Source organism: Episyrphus balteatus, chromosome 4 (assembly GCF_945859705.1).
Source record: "Episyrphus balteatus chromosome 4, idEpiBalt1.1, whole genome shotgun sequence".
NCBI classification, from domain to species: Eukaryota; Metazoa; Arthropoda; class Insecta; order Diptera; family Syrphidae; genus Episyrphus; species Episyrphus balteatus.
In genome coordinates, this window is record NC_079137.1 from 35,512,224 (window position 1) to 35,530,693 (window position 18,470).

The following is an 18,470-nucleotide window of genomic DNA, read 5'->3' on the forward strand; positions in this document are numbered from 1 at the left end:
TCCTTATTTTTTTTTCTAATTTAGGATGTCGACATGTCGATACGTTTTATTTTTATTTGATATTTGTTTTCTAATGTTTGTATTAGTGAAATTTCCTTTTTTAAAAACAAATTTTTGGAAATATAATTTTCTAGGACAAGCCCCATTCTCTCTGGACATTTTTTAGTACATCTGATTGCCGAAAAAAATAAAATTCTGTGGCGCTAGAAACTATCGGTGTCACTTCTATATATAATTATTCAATGCTTATATACATATTTATGATTTTACATACTTAACTGGTTTCGTCGGGTAAAGTGCGGCTGAATTAAAGTCCAGGGTAAACTGATAACAATTCCTAAAAACGCAATCAAGTTATTTATGCTAAAGGAGGAATCCAAAATATATAGGTATTTCACTGGCATTTCCATTGTGTCGAAAATAAGTTGAAAGACTTAAATGAGTTGAAACAACACCAGTTTAAATATTCAAATTGTATTCGAGTCAAAAGACAAATAATATGGAATGATACTTCTAAGCTCAGGCAGGTAAAATTATAACTTGGGAATAACATCTGCAAAATGAGAAAACACTTTAACAATTTTGGCCTGGCAGACAGTGCTAACAGCAGATTCTGTAACGAACATGAAGAAACACCAGAACACATACTGGGTAACTGCGAAGCATTAGTACACCAACACCAGGATATCGTCAATGAACTACAATTTTTTGGAATACTCCAAATAATCAAATACCGCAAAGGTAAAAACTTAGCATCGTCAAAAGAAGCTTAAAATCTTCAGTATTTTTAAGAAGAAAAAGTACCTAGCTTCTAAGTTTTCTACACAGTGTGCTAAGGAATACACAAACCGTGAGCAGAAAGTTGTTTGGTTTCCTCAATACAAGTGGTAATACAAAAATGTCCAGAAATCCCTGAAGACATCACCAAATATTTTGTAGATCCGTCTGATATGAGTTGATTTGACTGATTCGAAAGAATTCCTTCTAATTCAACGAAATTCATAAACGTAGAATTCAGGCATTTTCAAGGAGAACTTGATGCCAAAAAATTTTGAAATATCTAGCTTCAAAAGCCGTACCAGGGGTTATTGAGACGTTATTCGCTGAAGGGGTCTAAGTCACGGTATTTAACGTGGTTAAGCTTTTTGATACTTTAAAATCTCTCAACAGCACATAGAATGATTTTTTGTTTTTGCCTCCATGCGACTGAAATAATTGTTCTTTCGAAAGGTATCACTCATAATTGATGCAAGTCATTTAACCTTTTTAAACTTAAAACAAAAAGAACGCGGTTCCATTCAAATAAATAATAATCAGAACAAACTGGAGCGTCGAGAATAAGTAAATTGAGATAGATACGGTATCGTTTTGCGCTAATGCTAAATATATAGATTTTCTTTCAGGATATACACCCAGGATCTTAATTTATTGTAGCTCCATCGTCTGGAATGAATAATTGTTTTATATTTATGGCCTTGAACTTACCAGAAAGTCAAGGATAATAATTAAGAGCCAAAAACGTTTCCCACTAACACTAAGGAACTCTTCGTGACTCTTGTTGGACATGCTTTTTCCGTTGTAACAAATTTCTTGGAAAATTACCATGTTTTCCAATTTGATTTTTATACTCTGGATTTGGATTGGATTTGTGGTGAGATTAATCGAAACAATTGGCTGCTTGTTCTGTTCACAAAATTTAGCATTCTCTTTAACGAGTCCAGTCCAGAGGAGTGCAGTACAGCCCTATAGAATCAATTATCAGCCCATGATACTGATAGATGAACAAATGTATGGATGATAGTGGCATCCGTTTTAAAACCTGACCTGAGCACTGAGTTGCAAAGTAAAATTTTATTTCCCTTTTCGTTCAATTTTGTGAAGATCTAGATTTTAACTTTAAGTGATGAAGTAAATTTTAAACACGAGTAAGACAAGATTTTGTGTGGAGCTTAATCCCATTTGTTGTTGGCCGATAGAACATTACAAGTAAATTATGTCGATAAAAAGGTCCAAAATAAAAAAACTGGTTCTAGAAATGCTTTTTTTTTTTTGGAAAAGAGGGAAATCTATTTTTCACATTAACAAATACACTCCATTGAAAATTGTTTTTAAATAAATGAAAAGAAAAAAAAAAAAAAATACCATAAAGCTGCTCTTTTCGTTTATATTTATTTTTTGTATTATTATTATAAAACAAAAACATGGATATCAGTGAAAAGTTAAATCTTAAACTTGAATATTAAAACTACAGATTATTATTTTTTAATTTATTATTTTGATTGTGCAGTAGTATAGTGCTTAAGCATGCTTATACATTTTAATAATTATAATAAAATGTCTACAAATACTATATGAGTAGTGATTTTAGTAAAAATTAAAAAAAAGTGTATAATTAAATTTTAAAAAAAATATTTAAATAAATAGAATATACAACACTTCGCCTTATTGGCGTGTTGTCGGCAGAGGCGGCAGCAGCAGCGGCATCCAAAACAACCTTAAAAATACGTAGTTAATACGTATATAATCGAGAAGAGGTTTGAAGGGCCCTAAAGTGTGTATACCAATTAACCTTTAACCACGGCGTCCACACCGCAATATTATCGAAATAAAAAAAGAAGAATTTATGCATCCACTAGCAGCACATCAAACATTATGATGGATCGGGAGAGCCTTAGCGAATGGGCTAAGGACAAACCCTTAAGTATTTTGCAATTGGACCCAGCTGATCGAGCTGTTTTACGAATAGCAGGTGAGTTTTTTTCTATTTTACTATATATTTGATTGTTATTATTCATCAATTTTTATTTACACTTTGCAAGAAAAAAAGGATAATTTAAAAATTAAATAAAATTGTTTCAAAAAGCGAATTTCCTAAAAGTAATTACATTTTCAGGACAAAGATATTAACTGAGTGGGAGGATTTTATTAAAAAATGAAAAGAGGCTAAAAGTAAAACTCCCACGAAGTAAAAAAATTACCAAGTATTGTTTTAATTTTGAAAGAAAATATAAAAAAAAAAATTATTATTATATAAGAATTTAACGAAGAAAAAATTGAATTATATTAGAATTTATTCATGTAGACTTAACGGTAAGCTTTCTTTTAAGAAGTTTTGGGACATCCAGTATACAATTATAGTTTTCATTGTTAAGCTCATGAGGTATTGAAGCAAAAACTATGAAAAGCCGCAAAGCATAGGTATAAACATGGGCGTTCAGATTAGTTTTTATAAAAATAAAGCCTTATTTTAATTAAATGTTTGAGTCAGGTCCTTCATTTTCCATGGAAATCAAATTTCAACAATGTATACAATCAAAGTGGGGATATCAAGACTGCCCGCGACTATGGATTATCTTTTGTAGAGATGGCAGAACAGTTCAACATTCACTTTTTTTGGATGCCTTGACAAAGAGACGTTCTTAGGAACTGAGGAGCTGATGAACTCACCAGGAAAGCGACTAACACCATAATATTTATCTTCAATCCTTACCATTTTATCAAAAGCTCCAACTGGACCTGTTATGAGTCTTAGTTTGTCAGCCTTTACCTAGAAGTCTTTTTAACATAACCTAACGTTTATATTAGCAGTTTAAATTTGTAACAGACTTTCAAAACGGAGAAGGTTCTCCATCCGACTGAGTGAACCGATTTTGATGATTCTTTTTATATATAAAATCAGGTAATAGTAGTGTGGTCCCATTTCAATACGGTCCAGTTTTGACTATGGAATACATGAGAAAACCTTAATAAATTTTAGTTTCGATCCATAGAAGTCGGTTATTTTTTCTTTGATAAAAAGGATTATTATAAATTGAACAATTTATTCGGTATCAGAGTTTCTTTTAAACCTTGAACTGAGCTAAATCTGGATTAATTGAAAAAAAAATTGTTTCAAATTTAATTATATGACTTAGTTGAACTTTTATGTAATCATTCCCTCTCTACTGAAAACCCGTTTCTTGGGTTCACTGAAGTGAAATTCATTCACTATGAGGTCTAAACAAGGTGAAGTGAAACAAATTGTTTGAAAAATTGAACATTAGTCAGTTACATTACTCCTTTTTATTAAGTGCACTGCGGAAAAAGTATAACTAGCAACTAGAACTTTAAATCTGACCTTAATTACTGACTGGTTCAATTTCAATTCAATTGATTTCATATTGGTGTACAAATAAGACTGAGTCTTTTATAGTACCTTAAGACAGGACTAGCAAGTACAAGTTAAATTATTTAGATAAGTAACAATAATAGTACACACAATATTTTAACAAAAACAAAAAAAAAAAAACAAAAGTTAGATAATAGGCATTTACAAAATAATTTTAATTTTAGGTAAGAAGAATTTTATTAGACTAAGGGCCAATTTTTCAATAGACAGATAAACCTCAGTTAGAGCTTATTCCTAGGAATAAAAGTTTTTTTTATATTGACATTTATTCCTATGATAGTCTAACTGACGATTGAAAAATCAGGGCTAAGATTAAATATTTTATTTTCAATTTACTGTTTGCATGTTTAATGAATTAAAATAGTTAAATATTGCTTTTTTAAACTGTAAGATTCCTACTATTTGTTTTAAACTTACTGGCAAGGAGTTCCAGAGTTTGCTGGTATATACATAGTCTAGAAGAGTTCAAATAAGTGCATAAAGGTGTAATAAGATTCAGAGTTCGGGCAGATTGTGAAAACTGTAACTTTTCAAATAAATAATAATTAATAAATAAATAAATAAGAATATACAACATCTCGTATCCAAAAACTGTTCAAAAGTACAGCCAAGGACTAGTTGATGGTATTGAGAGACATGGTCAAACCTACGCAGACTAAAAGGAACGAGAATCGAGCTCAGCGTAAACCACTGAAGCATACTCTATGATGGGCAAAAGCAATGATTTGCTGATTTTCAATTTGGTTTCAGTAGGTGTTAGGTATGAAAACATATTCAATTTTCGAAGACCACCGTAGATGCGGCCAATAGAGAATGAAATGAAACGTTTAATTTTAAAACCAAGGCTTGTAACAACATTTTTAAGCTCAATTTTGAATTTAAAGTGTTTTATAGTCAGTGGTCAGTCTAAAGTTTTTGTTTTGCAACCTGTATCCTTTTTGTATCCTGTTGGTACTACATACATCAATTGTTGTATATAGAAGTGCAATCTGGTGAAGCCGGACCCCAAATCCGTGTATACAGTGATTTATCCCGCAAGTATTGCGTCTTTGGTGAAAATCGATTGGATTGGATTTCGAAACACGGCATTGGCTATGGTCTGGATGTCTTCTTTCTAAAATAGATAAAATTTGTTAATAAATTATTGAACCGTCTTTTGCCCTTTAATTTAGGGAATGAAGGTAGTGAAATTACCTTTCGTTATAACGGCGTCAAAACGTGATATGTCACCGGCGGACTGTTTTTTAAGTGTTACATATTGTAATATTTAGCCTATTTATCGATACAAAATTAAAAATTGTAATTTGTTCGTTGTAAATTGTAGCATTTGTAATGGAATTCCCCTTTAATAAAACATTTCAACCTATATTCAACAAATTTTAAATTTATAGGTACCTACTTTTAATTGAACGAAAATTAAACATCTCATTATTGTTTAATTATATTGCACACTAATTCATTTCGTTCTATAATTGCATGTCCCAAATCTCAGTTATAATTTTTTTTTATCTTTTATTAAAAGATGAACACTTACAGATATAACACGAAATTCATATCGTTTAAAGTGATGAGCATTTAAAAGTTAAAACAATTAAATTCTGCAATTATACTTTTTATGACTTTACTGTTTTAAAATCATAAACAAATAAAATAAAATAAAAAAAAAAACAAAAACATCCCAAAAGAATGAATACAAAACAAAAATTTATTTATTTGGAAGTTGGATCTAGGAAAAAAGATAGGAGTATGAATATGTAAATTTTTAATAACATGTGTATTTTCAATGAAATTTAAAGCGTGTCATTCAAAGTCATATGAAGACAAGAATATTAAATTTTTCTTTCTCAAAGAAAATAATTATAAGGTGGATTTTTGTTTTGCAAAGTAAAATAATTATACTCCAATATTTGCAATTCATATCGTTTACAAAAATACCAAGTTCACAAGGCGTATTCGTTAAATATACACTTTCCACAATATTTTGAATTAATGGTTTCTGTTTTCAAAATTGCTTCTGTCTCTTGAGTAAAGAATTCATTCACTCATATAAAAAATATAAACTCAGAATTCTAAGAGCCCTCAGTTAAAACGATACGATTTTCCAATCCTTTGACCTTAAAAATAGATTGTGATGTCGTGTGGAACAATGACTCATAAAAATATGAGTTGTATAGTATATCTGTATGTGTGTTGTTGCAAATGTTATTTATTTATTTTAAATGTTCTTCCATACATGATAAAGGAGGATACCTCAATGCATCATTCATAATTGGAACTTCTTTTGACTCAGCTTTTATAATATAGAAAAATAGAGCTGCTTGCCAATGGAATATATTTATATAGTTTGCTTTCTTATGCAGTATATTTTTTTTATAGAATCTTGATATAGAAATAGATATATATCTTTCTATATCAAGTACATATATGTATGTGTTATTGCATTATCTTCCATAAAAGGAAATGAATTAGAATTTTTTGAATAGATAAGGATAGCTTATAAAATCATTTTTCTCCTACACACTACGTACTTTATAAATGGAAAAGTGTTTTTTTTTTTCTTTTGAAGGAAAAATAGGTGTCACAAACTGGAACAATGTGTAATTAATCATACTTAATAGAAGTGAACTTGTTGAATATAATTTTTTTTTATTACCAAAAGTCGCCCTTATGGTTATGGCATTTCAAGTCGAGTAGAATTGAACAATGTACAGTGTACACTCACGTACATTACATTTATTATGAAATCAGCCTAAGACCAATCAAATTCAAGAATCTTGTAACAGGTTTTTTTTTTTGCGAAGAAAAGTTATATATTTTTTTAAGCGATATTTTGGGTTTAGTGTCTTATGTAACTACATATATTTTTTTATATAACTCTGATTCGGTTATCTAGTGGTGATGGTGACTTTAGATCCAATGGAATTTACACGAAAAGAAATTGTGATGTACGAACGTTTTGGAGATGTAAAAAGAATCCAGAATATGGATCGTGGTTTTTGGCTTAAAGCACTTTTCATGAATATTGAAGTTAGTTCTGTTGGGAATTTCTCAGTGAGTCCCGTGGAACTTCACGCTGCTATAATCTGTTATTTTGAATACGTCTGGGAGTTCCAATAAAATCTGTTGGTTCTGCTGCAATGTGAATCCATTTCCTTAAAAAACTCACCTGCTTTTGGAAGTATTTTTAATTAAGTTAAGTATAAAAGAATTTTGTAAAACTTCTCTTAACCTCAGGTAAAGTAGTTTCAAATCTTCTTTTGGTTATAAGGTTCTTTTTCACATGAAAACCACAAAATAACTTCAATCATAAAATTCATTTGAGTGAGTGTTACCAACTCTGCTTTTTTGGAAATTGAGGAAATCTTGTTGGTGTTATTTATCATGACTCAGCATCTTTAAATGAACAGAAAAAATATACAACAGAAAAATCAATCGTTTGGTTTGATATAGTTCCTTTGTTTTGCTGAAATACAGTAGACATTAAATTTTTTATTAACTGATAACGTTTCAACATGACATTTAAAAAAAAAACTTTTTATCTTAACACAACTTCTGCAATAATGAAGTTGTGTAATGTTTTATTTTATCATCACTAACTTGTTCTTCAAACTGATTTCAATCAAATTTGTCCTAGTTTATTTTGTGTTATTGGCTTCTTCATTAAAACAAAGTATTTACAAAGTATAAAGATTTTTTTAAAGAAAAATAAGTGTTGAAGTGCTTAGAAGATGATTGTTAGCAATATTGGCTAACTTATCAAGTACTTATGACGGCGGACTTCTGAAAAATCATGTATCATTGTACAACTTGGAAAAGATAAAAAAAAAATGTAAAGATCAGCAACGGCCATATAAAAAATGTATGAAAAAGATACTTTTTTACTATATATCGAAGGAACACTTCACTATTTTGGAAAGACAGCTGTTTTTCTTTCAAGGCAGTTACTAATACCATACTGTTAAAAATTATCATATGCCTACAATACAAAATCCGCTGGCCAGATCAAATTACTGATTCATGGTGAAATAGTTATACAGACTTTTGGTAACTAAGTATTGATTTAAAAAAAATGTTGCTGCTCGGCGACTGAAAATAAATAAACTATTAAGATAAATTTCTAGTTGAACCGCTTCTAACATAACTAAGCGATTTTAATTTATGTTCCGTAGCCACATAAATTAACGTTACGTATTGTATGATTTCATGTACTAATTTTGAAGAATTCGGCGGTATTTCAATTTTTTATAGATCGACAGGAAACATTTGAAAAATATTCGAAGTAGTATTCGGCAAGTTTTGATGCTTCAATAAAAGAACGGTTTTTAGTTACTTAATCCACCACTGTCCTTAAGAAGTGACACGTGTATCATGATGGAACTGAAAGATTTATCTGCTCTTTGGTTAAAAAGCTCACATTTTGATAGTCTTTTCCACACATGAATTGATATAATTCTTTTAAATTCTTTAACAAATTAGGTTACTTTTCTTATATTTAAAATAATTATTTTATTATAGGCTTAAAGTCAATTTTATTTTATTTGTATTTTCTATTTTTGGCGCTACACAGTAATTCGTTTCTTGTTTGCTTTTAGAATGGATGTTTAAATATCTTGAGTTATACTACTTTCTCCATAGTATAGAAAATATCTCAAAAGGCAAAACTACTTGAATTTTTGAATTTCAATTGAGTGCATAAATTTCTTAAGTGCAATGCCTTCCTCTCTCTGAATTTATGCCAGAAGCTAAGCTGGGAAAGATATTCATTCTAAAGAATTCCAATCTACTGTCGGCTTCTGTACCTATTCTTTATTAAACTCCCACACTACACGTACTTCATTCCATTATCTCAAAGTCAAACAATTATGTAAGCTAAATAGCCGGGAATCTCCTACTGAATAAATAATTAGCTAAAGAATTTTTTTTTCAAAACGGGAACTCTCAACGTTGCAGCAGATCATAAACAGCTTTTAAACAACCGTATATTGACCTATTCAAAATGATACACCCTATTATCACTAAATTGCTTCACAATGCCAACTCAAATATAACAAAATAAACAAATAAAATGTTGGATCGATCTATTGAAACAAATGTTACCTTTACAGATTACGCACATAATTGTTGCCTTTTATTGGCTTAAAAAGAAATACAAAAAAAAAACAACAACAAAAACAAATACGAAACACACCGCTAGAAAATTTAAATAAGGTGACGAAGCCGACAACGATGACAGCGACAACGTTCAATACAGACTTTTCGTGACTTGAATGAATTTCATATTTAATTCACGGCTTTGAAAAAAACTTTATAAAAGAACTGATTCATATCCTATACGGTAGCCACTTTAGCAGTCGATGACTTGGTAGGTACTTGGTACTCTTGAGGAAGCAAATGAAGAAAACACGTGGCTCATATTGAAATAAAGTTTTTGTTGTGTGATACCTGCTTTTGCTTCCAGGTTATGGAATTGACATTCGAAGAATCTATAAAAGATATATATTTTCTAGTTCTCCTTAGTTTTATGAGAAATTGCATGAGACAGAAATTCTCAAAAGTCACAAACGAACACACTCATAAACAGAACTATCTTGTGGTAGGAATAAAATAAAAAAAAAAACATTCTTCAAAGGCAAATTCATGTAATTGGACTTGGCCACAAATTACTCACATGACCACAGCATATTCTAACGAAGTTGTATTTTTTTATATTTTATATTTTTTTACTTTTTTTTATTTATTTTTATTATTCCTGGTTGTTAAGTGGTTTCCGGTTTATATGCAATTGAATTTCGTTTCTTTTATAAATTTATGTAGAAAAGAGTGTAAAGTCCAGATTAATAAGACAACTGGGTACCTACTCAAAATGATATTAGTTCATCTTCCCTCTCAATGCAGAGTGTTCCAAGCGGAAATAATGACAATAAAATATGTATGTCTCCTCTTTAAGTTCTAAAGATGTCCAAATGTTTGTTTTTGATAATAAAATTGCAACATAAACCTTGAAATTCAACTTTTTATTGTCTTCTTTTTGCTATATTGCGGTTGCGTGGGTCTGGTTAAAGCAAGTTTATAGATTAAATTAAATTTTTAGTGCCAACACACTTATCATAAACAGTTATTTGATTATTAGGGAAATTTTCGCTGTCAGTATCATTAATTTTTTTTTTGTGAATTTGATTGTGAATAGATTGTATATAGCCATATTCAAAATTGTAAATTGAGTGCAACTTTATCATTATTTGATCTTATCATTGGAATATCTGTCACTTTCTGCAAAGAGTCAGTAGGTATCCTTTGAATTCATTATTACGGACCTTAATGAAGTTGGACCTTGTGCACAACATACCAGGTTCCCATACAGAGCTTTGCTAATTAGTTGCCTTCTTAGCGTAAAGAATTCCAAGAAATTTTTTTGAATCTAAGAGCTGGCTGTACAATATTTGCATTTAGAAATCTAGCGTAAGAAAATGTAAAAAATAAAAGTGAAGCCATACCTACATTTTTTACTTGCAATATAGGTACTATACTACATATATGTATATCAAGTTATTATGCATTCGTACAAAAAAAGTTGAGATAACAATTTTCCATGACATTACGATGATAGAGAATGCCAAAAAAGTGGGTCCTGGAAGTCCGTCTGTCTGTCAGTCTGTAAATGAAGCTACAGCCTAGACGAATGGACCGATTAATGTCAAACTTGGTATAAGCCTTATTTGGCGACTCTCCAAAAGGGTTTTAGGAATTATTTTTTTTTTTCTAAAAATAACGGTGCTTTCCATATACCAAGTTTAGTAAAGTTGAAATTTCTCGAAAACGACTCCAACGATTTTGTTAAAAAAATTCAAATGCAAGTTTTAAGACAAGGTCTATCTTTCGATGAATTTTTTTTTTGAAAATCATTACCTACTGCCATAGAACGGTTTTTTTTTTTTTAATCCGATTTTCTCCGAAGCTACTAATTCAATTTCAACGAAATTTTTTTGTAAAAAAGCATTTATACTATGTATAATTTAAATATAAGCCAAAAATAAAATTTTGAAAAAATTAATTTTTAAAAAAAATTTGAATGTTTTTCATTTTGAAAAATCAAATTTTCGAAAACCGGACATTGATTTTTTTGAAATTTTGTTTTAGATAATGATTAGTGATTTCTACAAAATGGCATATTATTTCGTCGCCGTTCAATGAAAACTCCCTAAGTCCATTTCGACTTCAGTTACATTTTCGCAGTTACCCAATAACCAAAGCTTTATTTTTCAATTGTAACGAAGCAATTATTTTACCGAAATGTTAACGAACACGTAGATAAGACCATTTTTGAATTTTTAGTATTGGATAACCAATTTCTAATGCGATTTCTCCAAAAGTGAAAAAAGGACTTAGTGAAAAAAGGGAGTTTTCATTGAACGGCGACGATTTATAAAAATAAAGATTTTTTTTTAAATTTTGAATTTTTTTTTCTAAAAATGCATCTTAATAAAACAAATGAAATTGCATATTTGTTTCGAAGGGAAATTTTGATTTCAGATGTTGTTTTATTCGTTTGAAAACGATTTGTATGTGTTTTTTTTTATAATTTTGATATTGTCTCTGCTTCCTTAAAGTTTAGTTAAACACGCAATTTATTTATCACGGATCCCTTTCACGTGTATCGGATATAAATAAGCGTAGATACCTATGTTTTAATACTTTTTAAAAGCTACAACTATGCTTCTAGTTTACAACTACTAACTGAGTTGACGAAAGAAAAATTAAGAAATGCCATTTTTTTCTTTTTGGTAACGGTTACCTTTCTTTGCATATGAATGACTTCCTTAATTGACAATTTCCGTGAGATAGCAAATTTGCTTAAATCAAAAATACAAAAGGTAGTGAAGTACTATAATGTATGTATGTGCATAATGCATGTGTACAATATGTAAAAACTTGTATATAAAGTAAATGATTGCACTAGTACGTAATATATTATTTTTGTCCATTTTCCTTGCCCCTTTAATTAGGGTTAGTAGCCTTACCGCTTTTTATCATGTCTAGACCCAATCAACCTGCACTAGTCTTTTGTCACGAACCACCCTGAAACCGAATGAAATGTTGTTCAACAGTTTTTGTAATTTTTTGTTGTTGTTTGTAAATCATTCGTATTTAAAACAAAATTCTTTAAGCCCTATCTTTTCAAAGTGGGTGGGTGAATTTTGTTTTTTTTTTTTTGTTAAAGTTCATTTGCATTAAAATTTTAATGGATACTCGGTGTACTTATACGCCCTTGGTTAGTATCCTATATCGTAAAAGCCTCATTATATGCTAATTTATTTATCTCGACTTTAATTAGCTTCTATGGGCAGCAGTCACGTCTAGTCCATATAGGTGACGGATTTAAGTAACGTCATTGATATAAATAATTCTCTATTATAGCCAACTTGCATAGCAGAAAGCAGCAACAGCTTGCAAGCAAGCAACAGCCTTTTTTCAAGTGCTCAATGTCTAATTGCCGGCCATGATATTGCAAAGTCTATATAATGTAACGGGTTGGCGACCGGCGTTTATCTGATTTGAAAATTCTCACTTAAAAAGACAAGTGCAACAGATAATTGTAAAAATGTATCTCATGTATATGATGGCATGACTCGACTGCTGCTGCAGCGGCTAGCGCTGCCGGCAGCATCAGTTCATTAACAATCTCTTAAACAAGCCATTTTATTTTATCTTCTCTGTCTCTCGGTTTGGTTTGGTTCTTGGATTTTCGATTGCTTTATCTGGAAAATTTGTTCATAAATGCAGATAAAGTGGTATTCAATTTTCCATTTTAAGTACCATGACAAGGAATGCGGTATGCATGAAGACGAAGCCGCAGTCGATGCCTATGTCGATGCCGGCCGGTATTTTTTATTTTCCAATTTCAAATCCAATTGCAAATGGTTTTGATTTTGAGTAATCCAAATGAAAATGGAAATGATGCTGTGCTCTTTTTAGTGCTAATTCGAGAAAATAGTATCCAATTTTTTTTTTCATATTATTGAGGAAAAGAAAATAAAAATAAAAAAATGCCTATACACATCGTCAGTGAGTGTGTTTTGTTAGACGGAAACAGGGCGCTCGCTCTGAGAAGTTCCAATCGGCAACCATCAAGAACGAAGCAGGCAGGTACTAATTTAAGAAATCTTATTCACACATTTTAAAATGCACGAGAGACACAACGTTCGTCGTATATTTGCTTTGTTTCGAAATAATTTTTTTTTTTAACTTTATTTTTGACGAAGGTCTGATCGTGTTTCGTGTTGTGGTGCCCTGCCTTTTATTTTTTTGTTTTATTGTTTTGGAACAGATCCGGATCTTTAAATGTTTAAATGCGACAGGCCTCAAGGATGTGATGCTGCAATGTCGATGACCTTTTTTTTTTAGATTTTTTCCGTTGTTTTAATGGATAGTTCAATGGACTTGAGATAATTGTAGGAAAAATGAAGAAAGAATAAAGGAATTTGAAAAAAGGTTTAAAATTTGGGAAATGATTGTCAGAACTTTAGACATTGGAAAAAAAAACATAATAACCGCTAAAGAAATGAGAAGTTATGCAGTAAAATCAAAAGTTAAGACTTTTGCAAATTTTGTTTTTTCATAGAATAATCGTTTTATAAATAGAATTATTGGATGTAAGCTAGGACATCAACAAATGCTTTTTCGAGTGCTATATTTTGGAATGATTGACTTTTGTTCTGTGATCGATTCTTGCTCAGGCGGGGACTTTAAATGATGTCTTTAAGAGAGCTATAGATCCTCGTAAGGCTGCTGTTTGGGACTTTTTTTTGTTATTTGTGTTCTGGTGTTGCTCGAATGACTTTTGTCGTTTTGACATAAAGTTGTCGAGTTTCCGTTTAATCCAAGTTATTTTGGTGATCTACTGTTAATCATATTCGCCCATGACTTAATCGAATATATTAGTATTCAGAAGTGGAAACCAACTCTTTAAGCTCCATGAATTTAGGACTAAGGCTTCGATTAGTGTTTTTGGTTTGTCCTTGTTTTTACACCAACAAATTTCGTTTATATATCTACCCTTCAAAAAGTTTTAGAGTTTAGATTTTACAATATTTCTGAGTAATATATTTTTAACAAAAACCAACTTCTTTCTCTTTGATGTTAAAGTCAGAAACGGAATGGGAACACTGCACACTGGGGCCTACTATATGGGAGGGATGCCCATAAGTCCATTTCTTAAATTATAACTTTTACGTTTTTTTGTGTTTTATTTCATGAGTATATGTGCTTCCCTATCTTTTTCTAAGCTTTATATCATGAATTAAGCACAACAGCCTAAGAAGTGAAGCATCAAAGTGCAAAGTTTGATACCATTGATTTCATCCACTTTTAGTGGTTAATCATGGATATAATTTTTTTCTTCGTATTAAGTGAAAATAAAAATAACTAAAAATTATCAGCTATGGGCCAAGGTAAGTAGAGTTCACTGAAGTGTTTTTTAGAATTATACTTTTTAAAATATCAGAGATATTTGAGGCTAAAGTCGGAGGTCTTTTTTCGAGAAATTATCGATTTTCATGGAAATGCGCAAGGTTCTTTTGAAACTATTGCCTGTTTATAATGCATATAGGTACTCTTAACATAAAACTGAACTCAAAAGTAAAAGCCTCCTGCACCTCCGACTTTAGCCTCAAATATCTCAGATATTTTAAAAAGTAAATTCTTAAAAAACACTTCAGTGAACTCTACTTACCTTGGCCCATAGCTGATAATTTTTAGTTATTTTTATTTTCACTTAATACGAAGAAAAAAATTATATCCATGATTAACCACTAAAACTGGATGAAATCAATGGTATCAAACTTTGCACTTTGATGCTTCACTTCTTAGGCTGTTGTGCTTAATTCATGATATAAAGCTTAGAAATAGATAGGGAAGCACATATACTCATGAAATAAAACAAAAAAAAAAGTAAAAGTTATAATTTAAGAAATGGACTTATGGGCATCCCTCCAATATAGCAGGCCCCAGTGTGCACTGGAGATACCAGCTTTCAAATTTAAAAAGAATCATCAAAATTAGTTCATCCAGTCGAAAGTTCTGAGGAAACAAACATATTATTTTAATATAGTACCGTAAAACCGGGTGACTTTGGCACGTTTTCAAATTCAAATGTGAATAACTTCTGCAATAATTTTTTTTTTTAATGAAGATTTCAACTAATTTACCTACTTCGCTCATTCTATAGGTATGATTAATCTTTAAGAAATCTGTCCAACAGTTCTATAGATAAATGCCAAAATATGGGTGGCCAAAGTCACCCTCTATTCCGGGTGACTTTGGCCGGTAGGACGTTTGCTATATTTCCAGTTCAACTACAAGTAGCACGTCATTCTAACCCAGCCCAAATGAAAGAGCAGATTTTTTAAAACATGTGGGTATTTTTTTATTTTCGTACACAGAATTGTCGGTTTTTATTTGATAAAAAAAAAAAAAACAAAAAATTAAAATTAGCATAAATTTTGATATCCTTCAAAGGATATGGAAAAAAATAGTCTCTCTCTGCGGTCAACCATTGGAACAGGAAGTTTCTTCTCCAGATCACTTTTGGTGACTTGTGCAACGTCTTTTTTCTCTGAAGCTGTACCCAGCACATCTTCGCAGGAATGACACTGTAACCTCATCGTTATCAACATTTAAGATGCAGCCGAAGTAAAATGTTATTTTAGAAGCCTAGAAAACACACTGTTTTGTTTTCGAGTTTGCCATCTTATACGCTGTTAAGGTCTTCATCCATAATATTTTTAGAGGCCGAAAGAAGGCTACGTCTAGTGGTTGAGCTGCCAAATGTTGATATGTATGATCTGATAACATTTTAATTATATTGCCAAATATCAGTTTTGTCAACATATACCAATATATAAAAAAAAAATCTAGTGCAAAAATTAAGAGGGTGACCTTGGCCACCCGGCCAAAGTCACCCGATATGCCGGCCAAAGTCGCCCTACCATATGGCATTTTTTATAAACAAATTAAAATTAATTTTTATGAAATAATTACAAGGGTAGAATAAAAGTAACTTGCAAAACAATACACATATCGGAGTTAAAGTCATTTTGCAATCCTATTTCTTCAACATGTTCAAACCATCCAACATTTTCAGGTGATTTTTTTTTTTAGCATTTTTAAGAAAACTAAATTTTAGTATAAATTAATATCTTATTTTAATTAAATAAAGCTAGTATAATCACTTTTGAATTCATCAAATTATACGAATTTACAAAGAAACTTGGAAAAAATCAAACAAGTCCTTCATATATTAACAATTTTTTAAAAAAGTGTCCATGTCAAAGTCACCCGCCAGGCCAAAATCACCCGGTTCTACCGGTAATACAGTCAAATGGACTTTTTTGAAGTCGGTTAAAAAAATGAAAAACTGTTTAAAATGCTCAAATTTAGACAAACTATCAAACAAATTGCAATCGTTTGTGCACCTCGAGTTCTTGACAAACCAAAATTATAATTTGTCAATCCTTCAATCAATATATCTCGCAAAACAGTTTTTGTATAGCAACTTTCCAAAACTATAATGTAAAAAAATTACATTTAAAAAAAAAATTAAATTTATTTGAAACCCTTTCATGATATTCTCTTTCTTAATCCTTTTTCGTTTGAGATCTTTTCGAATAAAATGAAAATTTGAAAAAAAATTTAAATTTTATTATGTTTATTTATATAAATTAAAATATGTTTTATATGCTCGAGCGATAGTTAGCCACTTGATGGAAATTAATCGTTTTTAACATTTTTAAAAATAAAATAAAACACTTGTTGTTGCCACTTTAAAAAAAAATTGTTTTATAAATAAATTTTTATTAAATTATTTAAAAGACATCCTGATGATGTCCTAAGAAGACGAAACGCGTAGGCTTATTTTTAAATAATTAAATAAAAATTTATTTATAAAACAATTTTTTTAATGTGGAGATAACAAGTGTTTCATTTTATTTGTAACAAATTTTAAAATATATATTGATCGATTTTGCCCATATCGGGGACTTGAAGTATTTGGAAATCAATATTTGTAGGTACTAGCTATATTTTCTATGACAATAAATCATTAAAGATAACTAAAATTTTGAAAATTGTATCCATACAAAGACTAATTAAAAGTAACTTTTCAAAACATCAAATACAGTATAGAAAATTTGTTGGATGGATCGGAACCTTGAGAATATTATAAAATGATTGGTGAATTTTGAGGTTACTGCAAGTATGTCAAAAAAAAAAAAAATAATAACACTGTGCAAGTCGAAATTCTTGACAGGCGCGCGAATAACTGTTTCGCCATATTTCGGACCCGAGAAATCCATTGGCATCATTAGTTTTTCGATTTATCGGTACGACTTCGAATAAATTTTTTTTTGAAAGTTTTTTCAATTATTTTGAGAATTTTCCACTGTTTTTAGTCATTTTTCAATCAAAAACATTGTTTATATTGCTAATAATTCTGCTCAAACGTTATTTGCTACCAGTAGAAAGACATTGTAAACAATTTTGAACAATTTATTTGAAAGTTTAGTGATTTTTTTTGAAAAAATTTAAAAAAAATCGAAATTTTTTACATTGTTATCGTTTTTTCGCTGTTTTTGTTCTCTTTTGCACAAATACATAGCATGTTTTCCATTAAAAATTAATTTAACTGTTAATTTAGTGTTGGTTAAACTTTGACATACTATCGATAGCATCGATAACAAAAAAATATCGAGTATATCGATACTTCACAAAACTATCGATAGTTTCAATACTTCCAAATTATTATACCGCAATGCTACCGATATTATCGGTAACAATGTAAAAAATTTCGATTTTTTTAAAAAAATTTCAAAAAAAATCACTAAACTTTCAAATAAATTGTTCAAAATTGTTTACAATGTAGCAAATAACGTTTGAGCAGAATTATTAGCAATATAAACATTGTTTTTGATTGAAAAATGCCTAAAAACAGTGGAAAAATCTCAAAATAATTGAAAAAAACTTTCAAAAAAAATTTTGTTCGAAGTCGTACCGATAAATCGAAAAACTAATGATGCCAATGGATTTCTTGGGTCCGAAATAGGGCGAAACAGTTAATCGCGCGCCTGTCTCAAAAATTTTTTTCAAAACACTTGCACAGTGTAATAATTCCGAATATCTGGAAACAAGAACGATTGCAAAAAAAAATAATCCAAAAATAATTTTGATTTTTATTAAACTTTTATTTAAAAAATTCAACAATCACTTTAAATAATTTGCATCCATTCTACACAACGAGAAAGAAGTTTGC

At 30.1% G+C, this 18,470-nt stretch overlaps 1 protein-coding gene across 6 annotated transcripts in view; it reads left to right on the top strand.

Annotated features, from left to right (window-relative positions):
- LOC129918675 (dystonin) overlaps window positions 1–18,470 on the top strand; it is a 195,978-nt gene that overhangs the window by 10,601 nt on the left and 166,907 nt on the right. For all 6 annotated transcript variants that reach the window (XM_055999327.1, XM_055999329.1, XM_055999330.1 and 3 more), the window contains exon 2: window positions 2,425–2,749. In XM_055999327.1, the coding sequence (XP_055855302.1) occupies window positions 2,653–2,749 (97 nt within the window). In that variant the 5' untranslated portion in view covers window positions 2,425–2,652. The remainder of the gene's footprint in view (window positions 1–2,424; window positions 2,750–18,470) is intronic.